General features: G+C 42.8%; 1 protein-coding gene across 1 annotated transcript in view; it reads right to left on the reverse strand.

Moving 5' to 3' along the window:
* MYO10 (myosin X) overlaps positions 1–19,068 on the reverse strand; it is a gene marked incomplete at its 5' end in the record, with an annotated part of 160,624 nt that overhangs the window by 124,424 nt on the left and 17,132 nt on the right. The window contains 1 exon segment of the mRNA XM_084220624.1: positions 1,632–1,730. Coding sequence (XP_084076750.1) covers positions 1,632–1,730 — 99 coding nt within the window.

Consider the following 19,068-nt stretch of genomic DNA (forward strand, 5'->3'; position numbering starts at 1 on the left):
AGGATAAAAGGGCAGATGAGTAAGGCTGACAGTGGGTGTTTGCTCCAGGCTGCCTGACCAGGAGGAGGAGGTGGGTGAGCCCTTCTAGGCAATTACAGCAGCCTCAAAATCACATGGAGGGGGGCTTTAACTACCCTGACATCTGCTGGAAAGCTACACAGCAAACAGGAGGCTCCTGGAAATCACCAGCCAGGAGGTTCCTGGAAATCACCAGCCAAGAGGTTCCTGGAAATCACCCCAGTCTTCAAAAGAAGCAAGAAGAAGGACACAGGAAACTATCAGCCAGGCAGCCCCACCTCAATCCCTGGAAAGGGGATGGAGTGCCTCATTCTGTAGGCATCTCGACCCACAGAGGAGACAAAAAGGTGATCAGGAGTAGTCAGCATGGGTTCACAAAAAGTAACTCATGCTTGACCAGCCTGACTGCCTTCTGTGCTGAAACAACTACCTGGATGGATGCAGGGAGTGCAGGGGATATTTCCTACCTTGACAGCAGCAAGGCTTTTGACACTGTCTCTCACTAAATCCTCACAGGCAAACTCAGTAAGTGCTATGTTGGATGAGTGGACAGCAGAATGGATTTGGAACTGGCTGAGTGGCAGATCCCAGAAGGTTTTGATCAGTGGTACACAGTCTGGTTGGAGGTCTGTCACTCATGGTGTCCCCCCAGGGTTCTATACTGGGCCCAGTGTAATTTAATTTGTTCATCAGTGGCTTGGATGAGGGAATAGAGTCCCTTCTCATCAAGTTCACTGCTGACACAAAAGCTGAGAGGAGAGGTTGATATTGATACTTCAGGTTGTGCAGCCTTTCAGAGGGACCCAGACACGTTGGAGAGCTGGGCAAAGAAGAACCTTCTGAAATTCAACAAAGACAAATGCAGGGTCCTGCACAGAATAATCTGGGGACCCTAGTGAACAACAAACTGTCCATGAGCTAACACTGTGTCCTTATGGCCAAGAAGGCCGATGGTATCCTGGGATACATTAGGAAGAGCATTGCCAGCAGGTCAAGGGAGGTGATGCCCCTCTGCTCAGCCCTGGTGAGGCCACGTCTGGAGGATTGTGTGCAGTTCTGGAGTCCACAGTACAAGAGACATGGAGCTTCTGGAGCACGTCCAGCTGAGACCTCTTGGGAAAGAGTCTGGAGAATCTCTTTTATTCACAGCCCTAAGAAAGGCTGAGGAAGCTGGGCCTATTCAACCTCAAGAAAAGGCAACTATGAAATGACCTAATTAATCAGTATAAATATCTGAAGGGAGGATGTCAAGAGGATGGAGCTAGGCTCTGCTCAGTGGTGCCAAACAACCAGAAAATAAGTCACCAGCAGAAACTAATGCATAGGAAGTTCCACCTAAACACAAGTAAAAACTTCTTTACTGAAGGTAAAGGGTGACCAAGCCCAGGACAGATTGACCAGAGAGGTTGTGGAGTGTCCTTGACTGGAGAAATTCAAGAACAACCTGGACACAATCCTGTGCCATGTGCTCTAGGATGACCCCACTTGAGCAGGGAGGTTGGACCTGATGACCACTGTGGTCCCTGCCAACCTGACCCATTCTGCAATTCTGTGAAAGCTTATTTTTTACAGAGTTGTGAGAAAGACAAAACATAGAGGAGCAATGCCCATACCTGACCATAGTCTGTCCTGAATACAACAACTCCTTCTGCACAGGAATGAACAGTGCTGGGATAATGCTGATTATTTTCTCGCAGCCAGACCCGAGACCCCTGCAATAAAAAAAAAAAAAAGAATTATAGATGACATAACAGAAAAACTGAAAAAATAATTCTACTCACTATTTTTCTCTGGAAATACTTCTCAAGGAATAGGAGAGAAAGATAAATCCAAATAAGCAAGTGAAAGAAAATAAAATAATCTCTTAGCAAGTATTTGTTGGTTTCTGCTTGATCAGTAAACACAGGAGAACTACACTGAAGTACCTTTTTTTTTCCTAAGTTCCTAAATGCTGGCAAGAGCAGCTGGAACCAATCCTCTGATTCTCTGAGTCATGTGCCTCATGCTAGTACATGTAAAATTACAGAACAGTGTTTGAATTTACACACAGTTTAGATCCGACCCAAAGCCAGCTGGCTCCCTACCTGTTTATTTTCAACCTCAGTCAGACACTCCCAGCACTTCTATCTTTCACCTTTTTTCTAAACTACTTCCCTTTATATGATTCTCCTCTCTTCACTGCACAACAATGCAGAGGATTATAAAAAGACCAACTAGTAGCAAGCAAGGTTACAAAGATATTTGCTATGGAGGCATTGGGAGACACCTAAGCCAGTCTAGTAGAGCAGGTGGAGCATTTAATGTTCCATCTACCACCTGCCTGGTAGATGCAGTACTAAGAAAACAGAAATATGAAGCACTGAGAACAAGGGAGGAGGACCACAGCTGATGCTGCAGCTGCAGCAAAAGCCATCCCACAAGCAATAGCCAGTTGAGTTGCTCCTGAGTAGGAGAAGACATTAGCTGGCATGAAAACACGTAGCAGTAGTGACCCATGGCCTGACTTCCGACCAAAACTACACTCCCATTCTCTTCAAACATCTGGCTCCATATCAGAGCAACAGTATTTTAGTGGTTTTCAGAGAACAGAGATTTTTTTCACCAGAACAATCAAATATTCTCCTAAAGAAAAAGTAAAGGAGTGATAGGAAAGTGCTGGGATATATCCTGACAATCAAAAGGTTTGGGGGTACATTTAAAAAAGAAAAATTAAAACAATTTTGAATGCTAGCATCCAAAGGCTGTCCTTGCCTGAATTTTCACAGAGAACAGACATAACATCTTTTTAAGGTACAGGGGGTGCAGTCCTGATTAATAATCAAGACAAATACAGATTTTTATTCTGCTGCCTATTTAGCCCATGAGCTTATCATGGACTTCAGCCACATTGCAAGTTACATATGCTTTTAGACAATGTTGAATAAATGCTATGCTTCTTTCTATAATGGGACAATAGCAGCACCAAGACAAAATGGTTTGGTTTCCCTAAATGGGAAGAGCTCACCTGGACACAGAGGACAAGGCAAGAGCATCCCTCTTTATTTTTTGCTACTGCATCTTTTTACAAACTGCTTTCCATTTTCAAGGCTGCAAATGCCTGTGGGGTATTTGCCCTTTTACTTCCAAAACCTCAAATCAGATGGTTTCTAGGCATACAGCAATTCTGAAGCAGTTCAAATGCAATGTTCATAAACTCGAAAGTGCAGGGTTAAGGCAGATGGAAGCAGAAAGAAGAGCACCAGTTCCAGAGGTGGGTGGGGGGGAGCAGGGGACTGGAAACAGTGGGGAGACACCTCCCCAGAAGTGGTAAAAGCAATAGATAAGACTTGAACATTAAATCCAAAATCCAGTAACAGCAGCTGGAACACTTCCACCCACTCTCCTGGGTCTACATCAGACTCTTGTCTTCAGAAAACCACGGGCACTGCTCTGTTTTTATTCTCCTGAACACCACAAACATCCCCATGCTGACTGGTTCAAGGGTACCTCTCAACCTGCACTTCCCAGAGGAAGGAAGGCTGATGTGAGGGCTCTGCTCTTGGACTTCCTCTGCTACCTCTGCACCAGAGCCAGCAAACAGAAATGTCCTGTGTCCCTCAGGTACAAACACAGGAGCAACGATAACCTGAAGGCTACATATTTGGTACTAAGGAATATCTACCACAACCACCATGTAGAGACCAAGGGGTTTTTTCACATCAATGCAGGTGCTGCCATCAGCTCACTGTCCCCAAGAGTGCCTGAGAGTGAAAACCTGAGCCTTGCAGCTGCCCTGTGGGGCTGGGTGATGCAGAGCCCACTTAATTCACCGTGGAATGGGTCTAAAACCCCTAAGCATGAGTGCACAGCAAGAGAGATTATGTGATGATGCACCCATGCTAACCATGCCATACAGTGAAAGCAAGGTGAGCTGAGCTGTGCCTGGGATTCCTGCATGCCCTCAGCCACCTCACTTCATTCCTGCATCACGGAAGGCTGAAATTGTCAGGGACCTCTGGGGAGCCTCTAGCCCAGGGGCTCAAGCAGGATCTCATCAAACTGGCTGTGAAAGCACTCAGTCACTCCCACAGTAGAAAGTGTTTCCTGATGTTCAGTGTGAGTCTCCTATGTTTCAGCCTGTGCCCAGTGTCTCTGAGACTGTCACTGAGCATCACCAAGAAGAGCCCCCTCCTCTTTCATCTTCCCTCCAGGTATTTACATACACTGGTGAGATTCCCCCTGAGCCTTATCCAGGCTTAAGAATTCTAGCTCTCTCAGCTCCTAGTCTTAGGAGAGAGACCTGCATGATCTTTCTGGTCCTCTGCTAGACCCTATCCAGTATATCCATGTCCCTCCTGCAGTGGGAAGCACACAACCAGGCACAGCACACCAGCTCACAGCTCACTAGGGCTGGAAAGAGGGGTAGGATCACCATCATCAACTTGCAGGCAACACTTTACTAGCATGTTCAACAGTAGTGTCTATAAAAACCTCATGAGATGATATACTCCTGACTCAACACAGGACACCAGAAGAAAGAATCCTCAGCTCATTAAACCATCCCACACAGTCAGACAACCACTCTATCACATTTTCACATGAATGCTTTTTTGTTATTAGTGGGACTATTATGGCATAAAATGAAAGGACTACAAGGTTGTCCAGCTCTCAGAAAATTTTTATTTCACTGATCTTTTTTGCCTTGATCTAATAACCCCACAGGAGCAAGGCACAGCAAAGCTTTCCCCTACAACAAACACAAATTGCAAAGGATTTAATGATGGTGGCTACTGTCACCATCAGGCTCTGGAGACTGGACAGCTTGGGGAGCAGATATGCATGTACTACTGTCAGCCCAAGCAGCAAAGAGAATTTGGTCCCAGACTACTCCCCCCTCCCCAGAAATACTTTTGTCAGCCTGCTGCTGGGCGCTAAAGGTCTGTCCTGGTCAGTCTCCACCATCTCCCTCTACGTGAGCTCAATGCACCTAAATGCACACATAAAGAGCAAAAAACCCTATCTGCCAAAATGCAGTCAAGTGCTTCAAGTGTTTCAGGACAATCAAACCCCTGTTATTCTACTGGTTTATTATTTGCCAGCATCTCAGAAGCTCAAGTAACGTGAAGTTTATGCTTTCAAGAGCAATGAAAAGCTTGTAAACATTAAGCCGCAAGAAAATTTGCCAAAACCTCAGCATCCAAAACAGTCCCTCAGAAGGAGGAGAATGTTTTCCATCTTGAGATTAAATAATTAATGCCGCAAAATTTCTTTTCTGGCTGTGAAGGGGAAAAGAAGGGGCCTGCACAGAAACCTTCACTGGTTGGGCTAGAGCTATAACAAGCTTTTCAAAGCAGGGAAAGGGGTTGATTTAAACAAATGTACATTGTTAGGGGTCAATAGCTGCTATTCAAAGGAGGCTGGAACAATGCAGCTCACAAACCCGGAGGCATCTGGAATGCAAATACAACATGTTCCCTGGCAAGGTAGCTCTACAATGGAGTGTCTGTCCATGGACCTTCTCCTATGGGTGGGGGCAAAACAAAAAGGTCTTGGCAAGAGATACCTCGCCAACTATGCAAGCCACAGGCATTGATCCAGCTGCCATCCCTCTGCAGTGGATTAGCCATGCACTGGTGACAAAATCTTCACCAGTGCCTATTTTATGGACAAGACTTGGCATACAGGACCCACCTGAGGAAGGAATCCTCTCAAGGCACATTGTGGCTACATGGACCTCAACCTCTTTCACAGGGAGAAGCCTGGTGTCTTGGGTTACTCCAGAGCTCCCTGACAGCCCGTCTTCTGTGGCAATAGGGCAAAGAAAGCCATGGAGCACTAACTACAGCCCAGTGTTTTTTATTTCCATGAAGTAGGGTTGTAAAAATAGTTGGAATACTGCTCATAGAAGAACAGCTGTATGCCATCATTTCTGTAGCAAATAAATTTCTCCTGACTGCAAAACTGAAAGGAAATAGCTTTGCAGATCTCACAACTGCACGACCACCTGGAGAAGTCCTGGTCCTTCTACCTCACAGATTTTGATGCTGAAAATGCAAACACTACTTCTTGTCTTCCTCAGTATTCTGTACTTGGAGATGACAAAAATCTGTTCAGTTTTACTTTCTGTTGGATATGTATGCTGAAAATCACAAAATTTAAAAAGAACTTTATCTCAATTAAGTAAAATGGTGGAGCATTCATTGCAAAACTCTAATTAACAAGTTAGATTTTATATGCATCCATGCTGTATACTGCATAAAATAACTGCACATCAATTACATTTTATATACATATATATCATATATATGTCTACATATGAGAAAGCAGACACTGTATAACAACTGTGTTCTCTTCTCAGTGCAAACGCTCCTCATTCACACCTTACAATGTGAAATCCAGTCAATACATCAATGCAGTTGATTCAAAACAGTTAAAATTGCTTTAAATGAAGAGCTATGAATGTAGGTTATGCTGCATCTGCATTCAAAAAGCATGCCACTATTGAGGCTTGGCAAAATGAAAGGAACAATAGTCAATATGTACCTAGAGAACTTTTTGTTTATGCACCTCAGTAGCTTGGCTCCAAATACAAAGTCTGAGAGACAGGAAGAGATGTTATTAACTGGGTCAAGCAGGACATAGCTTTTCAATGCAAAAGATAACCAAAACCACATTTATCTTCATTCCTTCTCTTTCCTAAGTCACAAACTGACAACAGTTAGGGAGGGGCCACAAAAAGAAAGAAGTAATCAAGAAAAACACCACAACTTGGATAATTTCATTTTAATAGTCAGTTATTGTGCTGAAAACTCACCCTTCCCCGTTGGCTTTGGCTACTGAAAACAGTTAAATTTAGGTACCCGAAACCATATTAAGTGCCTGGCCAGACTACTCAATGGAAAGTTCACTGGAAGCTGAGTATCCCTCCCTGAGTTCAACCATTCAGCCTCTTGAGCAGAAAACCAGACCTGTTCTTCCACATCTAAGTCCAGGAAAACAAGCAGTAATGGCCATTTGTCTGATGTATTGCTCTTTAATTCAGAATGTTGGTCTAGATGCCCTCCTTTGTACTGTCTGGCTTCCCTGGTGCTGCTTTCCACCAACAAAAGGCTTCCAGAAGAGCTGGTCATCACTGGTGGCTGAATGTGGGACCTACTATAAAGGTCTGTGCTACTACTGTCACACAATGTACAAAAGGAAAATCAATGAACACTCCAGAAATTGCTCCAAGACCAACAGGCTCCATTTCTCGGCAGCCAGGCTACCCCCCTCTGCCAACAGTCAGGAATCAGCAGTGTTTATTCAAGGATGATAGGGTGGAAAGGAATGGACAGAGGTACAGAGAAGGACTAGTTGAACCCTGTACATAGTGAGAGAAAGCACAACTTTGTAAGTTTATTTGAAAATGCAATCTAAATTTCAGTTCCTTAAACTCAACTTCATGAACTGATGATCTACATAAATCAAGGTATATACTTAATTCAGCTTAATGGGGTAAAATTACTTTTCAAACTCTTACAGTAATAGTCACAATTTCCTCAGAAAACACTCAGGAGTAAAATCTAACACCTTCCTCTAACAGATATAGTTCTGTCTCTTACACAACACTATTTTCTTTCCTGTATTAAAGCAGAACAAAGCCATGGAGATGTTTCCATGGGATATAAGGGCAGTTCAGGGGGGTGAGTTTCCTGCAGAGCAAAATGTCCTTGAAAATGAGATGTTTCTGTTGTCTGTCAATCCCCCACATCAGATCAAAGCACCAGCTCTCCTGCTCCTGAGGTCTGTGCAACAGCTGCTGATTAACCTTCAACAGGCTCCATCTCCTCCTGTTTCAGTAACTGGAGATAGCACAAAGCTAGTGATGGTATACTACTTTAAAAACAAGAAACTGGATTAAAACATTTATTATTACTGACTTGAAAGGGAACTAGAATAAATTTGTACCTTCCTCAGCCCTTTGAAGGCACCAGCACTTCTTACAAGACCACTGCTTCATATAAGATAGTATTTTCTACACAAATTTAAAAAAACCCAACCACTAACTGCACAAAAATTTTTATCTTTCAATTATGCCCAACACAAACAGCACACAGGCATTACTCCCAACATATGCAGGTGTACAAGCCTGTTCCTCCTCATCTTCTGCTGTTGAGTGTGAAGACATCAATCACTAACAGACCTCACTCAAAAGCCAAAAGACAACTCCATCAAAAAGCAATTGCACTTCTCTGCTGGAGCTTCTGAAGATGCGGTTGTCAGCTCTTGAGGACAACAGATTTCTGCATGGCTAGGAAGCAGCAACTTTATCACGCACTCAAAAGCAAATCCAGCAAGAAGACATCATCAAATCTTTTTGAAAGAGTTACTGGTATTGGCACAGTCTGAGTTATGACTTTCATGAGAGATTCAGCAAACTTGTTTTGACAAGTTTTGCAAAATACTTTTTTGCACTTTGAAGACTGCCTAACCCATACCCCAGCATCATGGCTGCAAAAACATGACAGTGCAGAAGTTTGGAAAGCCTACTGCCATTATTGATTGTGGTCAAGTTAGACAGGCTGCTAGCAGACAACAGCTTGTTCTCATGCCTGCAAATGTAAGGTAAAGAAATAACCTGTGCAGTCAGGACAGTGGCATTTCTCATTAATTCCGAAATTAAAAACCATTGATGCAAGTACTACTTGGCAACTGACCACAAACAAAACTGCAAAAATGAAGCAGGGAAACACATACAGCAACTTTTCTCTGTCTACTGGATCTACAGTTTCAAGTCCCACTTTATATCATCATCATTGGTATCACAAACTAGCTGGGCTTATGGCACTGCCTCTACCACTCTCATCCCTCTGCCTTAGCTTGGAATGAGGAGGCAGGATTTTGATCTGTTAAACCTCAGTAAGGCAGATCAGTAATGCAAAAAGAAAACACGTGGATGAGGAGAAGGAAAAGGAGAGAGCTACTGATGACAGCAGTGAGATGTAGGGCACACATGGGCAAAGGAGCTTAGGGCCACTGCACATCCTTCTCTCTGGGTCTACATCGGGGCAGGGGGCAGCAACAGCCAGGCAAGTGACAGACATCCTGGTGTATTCATGGGCATCTTAAAAGTAGCATGTAATTCTCTTCCCTTATTTGAGTTCTTGAAGAGGAATATACAGTACACTCAAAAATCCCCTTAAAATTTATCCTGAGAACCAGACAAGCCCTAACTCTGTGTCTACAGAATTCAATATGAGTTGCAGTTCTGTCTTTGATGATGGCACGGTTCTGTCAAGCACTCATATTTTTCTCAGAAACTCATTTTTTAATTAATTGCAGTCATGACCACAAATGCGAAAACACATGAGCAAAACAACACCAACAAAAAAACCCTAACAACAAAGCCAAACACAAAAATTCCAACAGGTATTTTAAGGAATGCAGAACTGGGGAAGGACAGTACAAGAAAGCAGCAGGGGAAGAGAGACTCCACTAAGAATCGGTCACCAAAGCCTACAGCAATGCAGCCAGCAGCAGCAGTTGTCCCAGCACGACTGCCCAATTTCAATCACCACTAGCTTCTGCTTACATACTCTTTGCCACATCATCCAGTCAGCTCTTACACCGCTCTGCAGCTCTACTAGTGACTCAGGGAAAAGGAGAATAGCCTGCCAAAACGCCTGTAGCTCATCCACCATGCCTGGTTGGGCCTGGCAGTCTCCAGTCCAAAAGCTGCCAGCTTGGCAATGTTTTGCTACATGACATGCTTATAAACACACATCAAGGGGGAGGATTTTTGAATCCACACATGTGAGAAATGATGCTAGCACTCTCTTCCCATTCCTTGCTTAAGCTGCTCTCTTGAGACTCGGGTTTCAAAGACCAATGAGGCAAAGTGATGGTAAAAATCTCTTTACTACCTTCTTTTTTGGGGCTCAGTCACACAGCTTTGCTCTTCTTCAGAAACTTTGCCCTTAAAAACTCAAAAGTCATCTGCATGGGTGGCTAATGGTCTCAAAACCACTTTTCACAAGTTTTGCAAAACACCCAGGCAATTTTCTCACCTTCCTCTTGCCTCTCCTGTCTGGACAAAGCAAAGGCCAGGCAAGCCAACTCACGAGCACCAGCCACGGGGCATAAGAGAGACCAACCATTCTGAATGAAGGTTTAGCTTGAGACTGAATTTGAGAGATGTTTCTCACTGACTGTCTGTAAAGCCCAAAGAGACTCTTGTTTCCAAAATGCGAACTCCTGCTTGCAAATGTACACGTTCAGTCTCATTTCAAAACATTTTGTTGAGGAGGAACATCTTAATTGAGTACTTCAAAGATAATTAAGTGGAAAAAGAAAAAACCATTCATTTGGGCACATTCATTCTGAAGAGAGGCACTTACCATTTATTTTCATGAGACATTAGACTTTTCATTAGGTTCATTAGTCAAACCCTGCTCAGTTCTGAACACGGATCTCTACGTACCTGGACATGGAAATTTTTGAAGATAATCCAGTGTGAAACAACTACACAGTAGTACTAGTTTTTCTAGGGATGCTAGTTGTGCTACACAAGCATGGATATACCTTGTCCAGAAGGGCATTATAACAATTCAGCCTGATTTGAATTTGCAAAGCAGATTAAATTTCTGATCAATATACACCTTCTACCTTTGAATAGTCTTTGTCAGCTATCTGTTTTTATTCTGGTAGTATTAGTCAAAGCCTTCTTGCATCAAGAAGCATCACTGATACAAAGCCAGTGTTGCACCTAAAAGCAAGCAGGAGAAATTGCATTTAGCAAGGTAAGGACTATTCCTGGCTTCTAGGAAGCTCAGTGTTGCCTTTTTCTTTTTTTCTCTTCTCATGCCAAAGAAGCAGGCAATTCCAGGAAAGCATACCTTTATCAAGGTATCAAGTGGGGTTCTGGTGTGAAAAAACTAATCTATATTAAACAGCAGACTGTGCAAGGTAGCAAGCATACTTAGAAATTATTCCCAAGAACAATACTACCTTTTTCACTTTTCAATTTACTGGCATCGAAGCACAAAAGGTTCCACTTTAGTTTTATATTCCATATTGTCAGTTTTCATGATCCTTTTACAGGTCTGAAAATATTAGAGGGATTTTTTTGTATTTTGTTTACGTCTCGCTGTAACTCAAAATCATCAGTTTACACATGAACAATTTTCATGCATTGAAGTAGGGACAGGCAAGCAATGAAAGTGTTTCCAGACTCAATAGTTGCAAAAGCCAGCTATAAGGTCAGAGCCATAAGACAAAAAAAACTGACCCACCAGCTCACATTCTTTGTAAGTAGTTTGGGGTATTTTCTCCCCTCTCTTCTTCCAAGCTATATATTTGCTTTAAATTAGAACTCAGGATTTTGTAGAGACATGGGTCACACTTTGGTGCCATAAGACTTAGCAAGACTTCATTCTAAGGCTAAGAAAGTAAGTGTGAAAAGGAGTGAGAAAAGAGAATAATGGACCACAGTTCTTTCATTCTTTTATTGACAGAAACACTGATTATTGAAAATAGGAGAATTTTAAATGTCAGGTCATAAGTTATTTTGCTAAGTTGCATTGATCCCCTCACATTAAATTTACAATTGATGATTCAGTATGCTTCATTTCATTGATTTTTTTTTTTTTACTTGGCTAGTTCATGCTTCAGTTTGAGTAGTTTTGGGAGTTTTTTGGGTGGGTTTTTTTGTTTGGTTTTGTTTGTTTGGGGTTTTTTGTTTGGATTTTTTGGGGCTTTTTTGGCTTTTTTTTTTTCCTGTTGTTTTGTTTGGTTGGTTTGGTTTTTTCTTTGTTTTCTGTTTTTTAAATCAAATTTTGGCAAGCTATATGGGGTTTGTCCTACAAATACCAGAATTCTTTGCTAACTTTGCCCACCTATGCTGTCCTTCAGATGCCCACGGGACCCTGTATACAGGTAAAACATCTATAGAATAAGGAGAAATGGAAGAAAAACAGTTGGTAAATTGGGATGTGCTGTTGCACCTGTACAGCAGCCTTTTCGACAAGCATTTCAGCCTCGTATTTCTGAAGCCCATCTGAGTGGTCTGACCCCTCACTGAGGAACAAATCCCAGCTACACTTTGACCACAAAGAGTTGAGAGGTTTGGGCTGCTCAGCCCTTAGCAGTTGGAGCTCAGGTCCTCCATTCCCACAGTGACTCACAGAGCAGCTTCCACTAGCAGCCCCTGCTCCATCCTGTTTATATGCTCTGCCAAAACTCAGGATTTGGGACCATCCAGGATTTGGGACAAGCATTCCTTCACAACCCCAGCTCCAGAGATGAGACACTTGGGCAGCCCAGCAGCCTGCCCCACACACGTGTGTCCTCAGGGTGGGCACAAGGCAGCACACCACAGCTCAAAGGCAGGAATGGGAGCCCAGGGAAGCCTGCTGAAGATTAAACACATCATGTCTACACCTAGTCAGAAAAAAAGTGGATTTCTGGCCTGCAGCAAGTGGGGAGCAGCAGAACTGAGGTACATTTGGGAAGCTTGGGCAGACATTATCAGGCTTTCAGCATCATACAGAATGGGTCCAGTATGGGTTTGAAACAACTTGAGGTGGTGGGGAACCATACTACATTCCAGAACCTAATCATCCTTTAAAAATATATAAATAAAAATACTAAAAATCCAGGTGGTAAGGAGGAGGGGAATCATACTCCTCTACGCCTGAAGCCCACCTGTGCTGCCTGGCTTCTGGAAGCAGGTTTGGAAAGTGGGATGACACCGTTGCCACAGCATGGGTGTCCCAGTGAATGGCAGGTTCCTTCCACGCTCTCCCTCCTTGCCTTTTGCAATTTGGATGAACACTGAAAGGGCTGACAGTGCCACTAAAGTCCTAAGTTGGAAGGCTAATGTTAGCAACTTCCCACACTAATTTGTACACTGCAAACCACAATAATCACTGAGCAACTCCAAATTGCCTGTCTGGAGATCACCTGATGAAAACACAACCAATTAAGCAGAACGTAATGGAACGCTTTATCATCAGAGGGCAGAGCACTGGCTGATTCCCATGCACCTGAGGCAGAAATGCTGGCAAGAGCACCGTGTGCTTACGGGGAGCTGGGGGATGCAGAGCTACATTGCTGGGCTTGCTGAGCACTGCCTGAGCTCAGCCTGGCTCCTCACACAGAACATCACGACCAGCCTCTCTGTGGAAAGGTTTTGTCACTCAGAAGGACACGTGCAGTTCTTATAGTGCATACTATCTGATGCCTTTTGCCCTCTGACTTTCTGAAGCTCACTGCCTTGCATGCAGCAATGAATGCACATCTTAAAAAACAAAAGCAAGCAGGCAACAGTGCTTTAAATAAATCGCAGCAGTGCATGAAAGCATTCAGAACACACTAACTAATGGGTATTGTACTTCTATGCAGGAAAGGAAAATATTCTTTGCTGGAGAGTTATGGGAGCTTTAGTCAACAGAACAGAACTAAGTACCTAAGTAAAAGAGTAATCTGGGTAACACTGTTTAAATAGATTTTCTCTATTTTTAGAAGAGAGGGAGTGGTGTTAAGAGAGTTGAAGGGTCACCCTCAGTTAGGCTCCCCACCACACCTGTGAAGAGACACACAAGTCTACACACACAGGAAAAAAAAAAAGTTTATCGCACCTGCCATTTTACAATTAATTCACATTTCCAGCATCTGAAAAAAAGGATACTAAGAAGACATTATTGCACCTGTGTACAATCTTGAAGAGTGTCCTTTCGTCCACTTTCCTACATACCCTGATCAATATCTTTCGTCCTACATACCCTGATCAATATTTTGGGATGCCTGGGAGGAAACACTCCCTGAGACTTTGGTGGACAATTCTCTTGTGTCTGGAGCAGACAGGAGAACTGCTAGCTCTTCCCATTCCCTCCTTCTCCAATGATTACCTTCTTCTCCTCCTTCTCAGGTCAGGAACTCAGAAAAAAATCTTCCAACAAATCTTAGAACTCAGTCACAAGCAAAGATGTAAAACACAAAAGATTTTATCACTGTTGTCTCTCAATGTTTTTCTGTTTACTCTTGAAATATGAAGACAATATGCCAAAATGCAAAGGATAGAAGCCTAAAACCTAAATAACTTACTATTCAATTCAAAAATTGTGGTTTTTTTTATAAACAGGATTTAACCTACCAACCATAAAGCAAACACAAAGGTGTCAGTAAATATGAAATAGCTGATTATAAGTTATTTCTCAAACCTGTGATAAGTTTTTGAAGAAAAATAAATTTCAACGGGCAGTTGAAAACACCTAATTCATTTTGCCAACACACAGGACAAGGAAAATTAGGTGGCACTAGTGGAAGAGAAATTTAATACCAGCCCAGTCTCCTCCCCAGCTGTTGCACAGTATGAGCAGAAGACTGTCACTCAGGGCTAATCTCTGCTTTCCCAGAGGACACCTGACACCAGAGCAGGCTGCACGGTGGCCTTTCACACCACTGCAATACAGGCAGAAGGTGGAACTCGGTGTAAAATAGAGTTTGGGATCCATGTTGAAGAGAGATGTAGCAATAAAGTTTATACAGTGAGTAAAGTCAGAAATCCGTGAAGTTCAGTTAAAAGACAGTTTTCCTGCATGCACTTTGAAGGCATTTGCATTTTATCAACTTTAAACTTCTCGGAAACAAGGTGCTGCTTTGCAATGCTCCCCACTGCAGAGCCTGGTCACTGCTGATGAATACCAATGGTATGCAGCAGTTGCAAGGTAAAAAGGCAGCCTGAAACACTGCATCCATTATATTCAGCTGCCCAAGGTTACAACCCTCTGAAAACCAATCTCCTGCTTTTTTGCTTACTCCACTTCTCCCGGACCAGATACGTTTCCTTGCAGTAATGCTACCCTCATTAGGGTATCTGTTTAGATTCTTCTGCACTTGCGCGACTAGAAAATGAAATGTCTACAAGGGAAGTCAGCAGAGTCATTATGGCAAGTCATTATTGCTTTTACTGGCATTTTTCCTACATATTACATTAAAAAAAAATTACTCTTTTGAAGTTCATTCACTACTGAACTGTCAGAAGGGAGCATCTTTAGTAGAAAACACAGAAACAGAGTATTTTATGTATTTTATATGAGCATTTTATATTTTATCCTTCTCTCCTCCTGTCATAGACACTTGCACATCATACACTGGACAGAACACTGTAATTGCATATTGTTTCGTTTCACATCTATGGACAAGCCTCCAAGGCAGCTCACAGGTTCCTTGGATGTGCAGTGACACACCCTTCCTCACGGCTTGCAGCACCTTTTCCAAAGAAGCTTAAAATCTGCATTCCACCTTTCAACGGAAAGGTGCGTCACGTTTCCCCATTTTCAGGCACACCTAGAGACTTGGCACATTCCCATTCTGCATCCTTGTTTCCATGACAAGGATAGACACCTACTGTATGACTCTGGTATTTGATTTTTTTTTTCTTTCTTCGACGCATGTTTACAAGAGCTGGTAGTTGTCAAAAGGAAAAATGACTACCTCAACCTAGTACTTACAGAAGGAGTAGGAGAAGCAGAAACACAAAGAAGTTGCTTCTGTAATTATTTTTTTTGCACACATGTGTGTTTTACTGTACAGCAGGTTGTAGAAGTTTTAATCCAAAACTAAACCACAAAGCAATTAGAAGAGCTTAACCAAGCAGAAGTGATTTAAAGCATTACCCCCTGACAAAATAGGCATTTATCTCAGACATAACCAGAAGTAAGGAAATATATCTGGGTTCAGACTATCTTCTCATTTACTATGTCCAGTGTGCAAAAGCATTATTAAACCAGGGCAGAACAGCTACATACCTGTCAGCAGGCAAAGGACCTCCTCAGCCAAATAATTTTGACTATACACTGTAATCTCCCAGAGATGCACCACTCATCTATCAAGGTGGGAGCCTCTTGCACCTAAGCCCTTCCCATTAGCCAAGGGGATTAGCTCAAGCAAGCAGTGAAGCATTGCTGAAGCAGAGAGGCAGAGTTTCTGTCCCTCTTCACCCCCCATTTCTCCAGGATCAGGTCTGAAATAAGAACACACTCTTTACTAACTGATGTGACCTACTTGGGTCGAAATGCCACACTCAGCCAGGGAGGAGATCCCATTTCCTTCCCACAAACACCTGCCAGCTGTGAGTGACAGTCACGTTTTCCCCAGCCTGGAAGAGCCTGCAAGTGCCAGCTGTGGAAAGCTGTGCTTCCCCATATTAGCAAAACTGATGCAAGACCAGAGGAAGGACTGGCAAGAACACAGCTGCCTTGAGACAGTGATATACCAGACAAAGAAAGGCCACAAGGATGCCTGGGGGTATGGAGCAACTCTCCTACAAAGACAGAGTTATTTAAGCTGAAGAGAAGGCTCCAGGGAAACCTTATTATGGTCTTCCAGTACCTAAAGCAGACCTACAAGAAAGCTGGAGGAAGACTTTCTGAAAGAGCATGTAGTGTAAGCATGGAGGAACGGCTCTAAACTGAGAGAGGGCATGTTTACATTAAATATAAGGAAGAAACTCTTTCCTGTGAGGTTGTCCAGAGAACTTCTAGATGCCCTTGCTTCAAAGCTTTCCAAGTGCAGTCTGGATGGGACTTGGAGCAACCTGGTCCAGTGGAAGGTGTCCCTGCCCATGCAGAGGAGGGTTGGAACTAAATGGTTTTTAAGGTCCATTCCAACCCAGACAATTCTATGACTCTGTGATATTCAAAACTGAAATTCAGCAGGTTTTTAGGCTGGTGAAAGCAATGAAATGACAGTAGAGATGTAGGGGGTGTGACACATTATTTGCATGTGAAGCAGAAGTATCTTTGTGGTGAGCTCTGTGTGTACAGGCAGGGGGATCCAGCTGCTAGCCAGAGCTAGCAAGACCATAGCCAAGAGCAAGCTCCTCTTCCCACTCGGCACATCTTGTCTTCAAGAAGTAGTCATATTTCAGTACACACCACCCAATACCTCAGACTACCCACAAACTAACATAAAATTACAGAATCATTTAGGCTGGGAAAGACATCCAAGATCATTGACCACTCACTAGAAACGTACTTACATTCCTAAGTGTCATGTCTACAGATATTTCAAATACCTCCAGGTATGGAGGCTGGGATTATTGCTACTGCCACCTCCCTCGGCATCCTGATTCAAAGCTTGACAACTCTCTTGGTGAAAAAGTTTCTGCTCATATCCAGTCTAGATCTTCCCTGGTGCAACTGGAGGCTGTTTCCTCTGGTCCCATCATTCATTACTTGTGAGAAGAGACCAACCCCACCTGGCTTCCACCTCCTTAGAGGTATTTGTAGAGAGACACTGCTATCAGGCAACAGACAGACAACATACACAGATCATAGAGCGACTTTAAGTCTGACAAAAACATAATTGTCTCCTACAAGGTAACTGCTCCAGTAGATTTACACATCCCTGTTCTGCATATCCCAGCTTCCTCCCTCACCCTGCCACCCAAAGCACACTACACAGAAGGTCCACACAAACAACCCTCACTGACCCTAAAGCCCAGGGAACCATGACTTTCTCCTCAGTTACCTCTGAAAGTGTGTCTACTCAGTAACACGAACCTTTACATGGAAATCCATTTTACTTTGCAATGAATTACATTAACCAACTCCTCTGTACACTTCTGAATTAAATCAACCAACTACTCTGTAAATGTCAGCCCAGACAATTCCATAAACACCTGCTTCCCACAGCGTGGTGCAGCTCCCCAGTCTTTGCAAGCTTTCCATCACAAGGATGATGCTTTAAACTATCTATAAAGAAGCTGACTGCACAATAATTTCAAGTCAAATTTTCAGTATGTTTAAATTAAAAAGCAAGTGCAGCACTCAAAAGGCAGTATTACTGATTCTTCCCTGCCCGGAGAGGTGCTTATTCTGAAATTAAAAACAAAACAAAACAAAACAAAAAATCCCCCAAACAAACGGAAGCTCTAAAAGCAGAAGTAATAACCCAAGCAAAACTCGAAGCAAATGGGCTTCATAGCAGGCCTGCAGAAGCTCAGACTGGGAATTTTCCATGACTGCTTCACACAGTGCTATTAAAACAGATTTAATTGTACATGCTCATAATCAGATTTTTATGGCACAAAAGAATGCAAGTATAAAACAAATATAAATACCTTCCTCTGCCTATTCCCAGCCAGTATCTTTTACTACTGTTCACGCTAATAATAAAGTCACTCCTCGTTTTACTATGCTGCCATTAAAAAAAAAATCAAAAACAAACAAACCAGCTATTTGTTCTGTTTGGGTGGTGGGTTTTGTCTTGTTTTGCAAGGATTTTTTAAGAACTCTTAGGTAAAATAAAATGATCTAAACACTACTGAAAAAAAAAACTTTCCCACAAATGCTGAAGCATGGAATTGTGCAAAGAGAAGCACTTTTGGCTAATTAGTGGATTAAGACGAGGATTTTGGAAAGCCTCATTAGTCAGAAAGAGCACGTGCTTGCTTTCAGCTGATATGAATGTGACACAAACACAAGAATGAATGATTGCTTCTTCAGCCCAGAGCTCCTCTGGGGAAAATGATCCAACATGGACACCTGGAGGGGTACTCATCTCTACTGAATTACTCTCAGAAATATCATTTCAAAAAATGTGAATGTTTTCAAGCATGTTACTAATGATTTGTAGTGCTTTAGCCAAAATGGTATTTTCACTCTTCAAAAAACAAACACAACAGTCTGTTATCACTAATCTCAGTGGCAAAACAACTGAGAAGCATCTTGCTCATGACTACCAAAAAGCCCAGCCCCACAAGACAGTTTTGCTGAAGCTAGTGGCTCTTCAACACTCCTGAACTCTAGGAAGTACAAAATACAAAAAGCTGCTTAGGCTTTACTCCAAATAAATGTTGCAGTAGCAGTGTGTTCCTACATTGCCAGCTCTGTATTAGCTTCCTCCAGCTTTTACTTGGCTGGTCAAAAAGACTTGGCCTAAAAAATAACCAATTTTCTCTGCAAAGAAATCATAAATCATCATCTCAAAGTGGAGCAATAACTTTCTGCTTACCGCACATACTACCTCTAGCCCACGATGCAGCACATGACATACTTCATTCTGCAGGCAGGAACAGAGATTTCCTCA

This window comes from Fringilla coelebs (assembly GCF_963513975.1).
Source record: "Fringilla coelebs genome assembly, chromosome: 1".
Classification (NCBI taxonomy): Eukaryota; Metazoa; Chordata; class Aves; order Passeriformes; family Fringillidae; genus Fringilla; species Fringilla coelebs.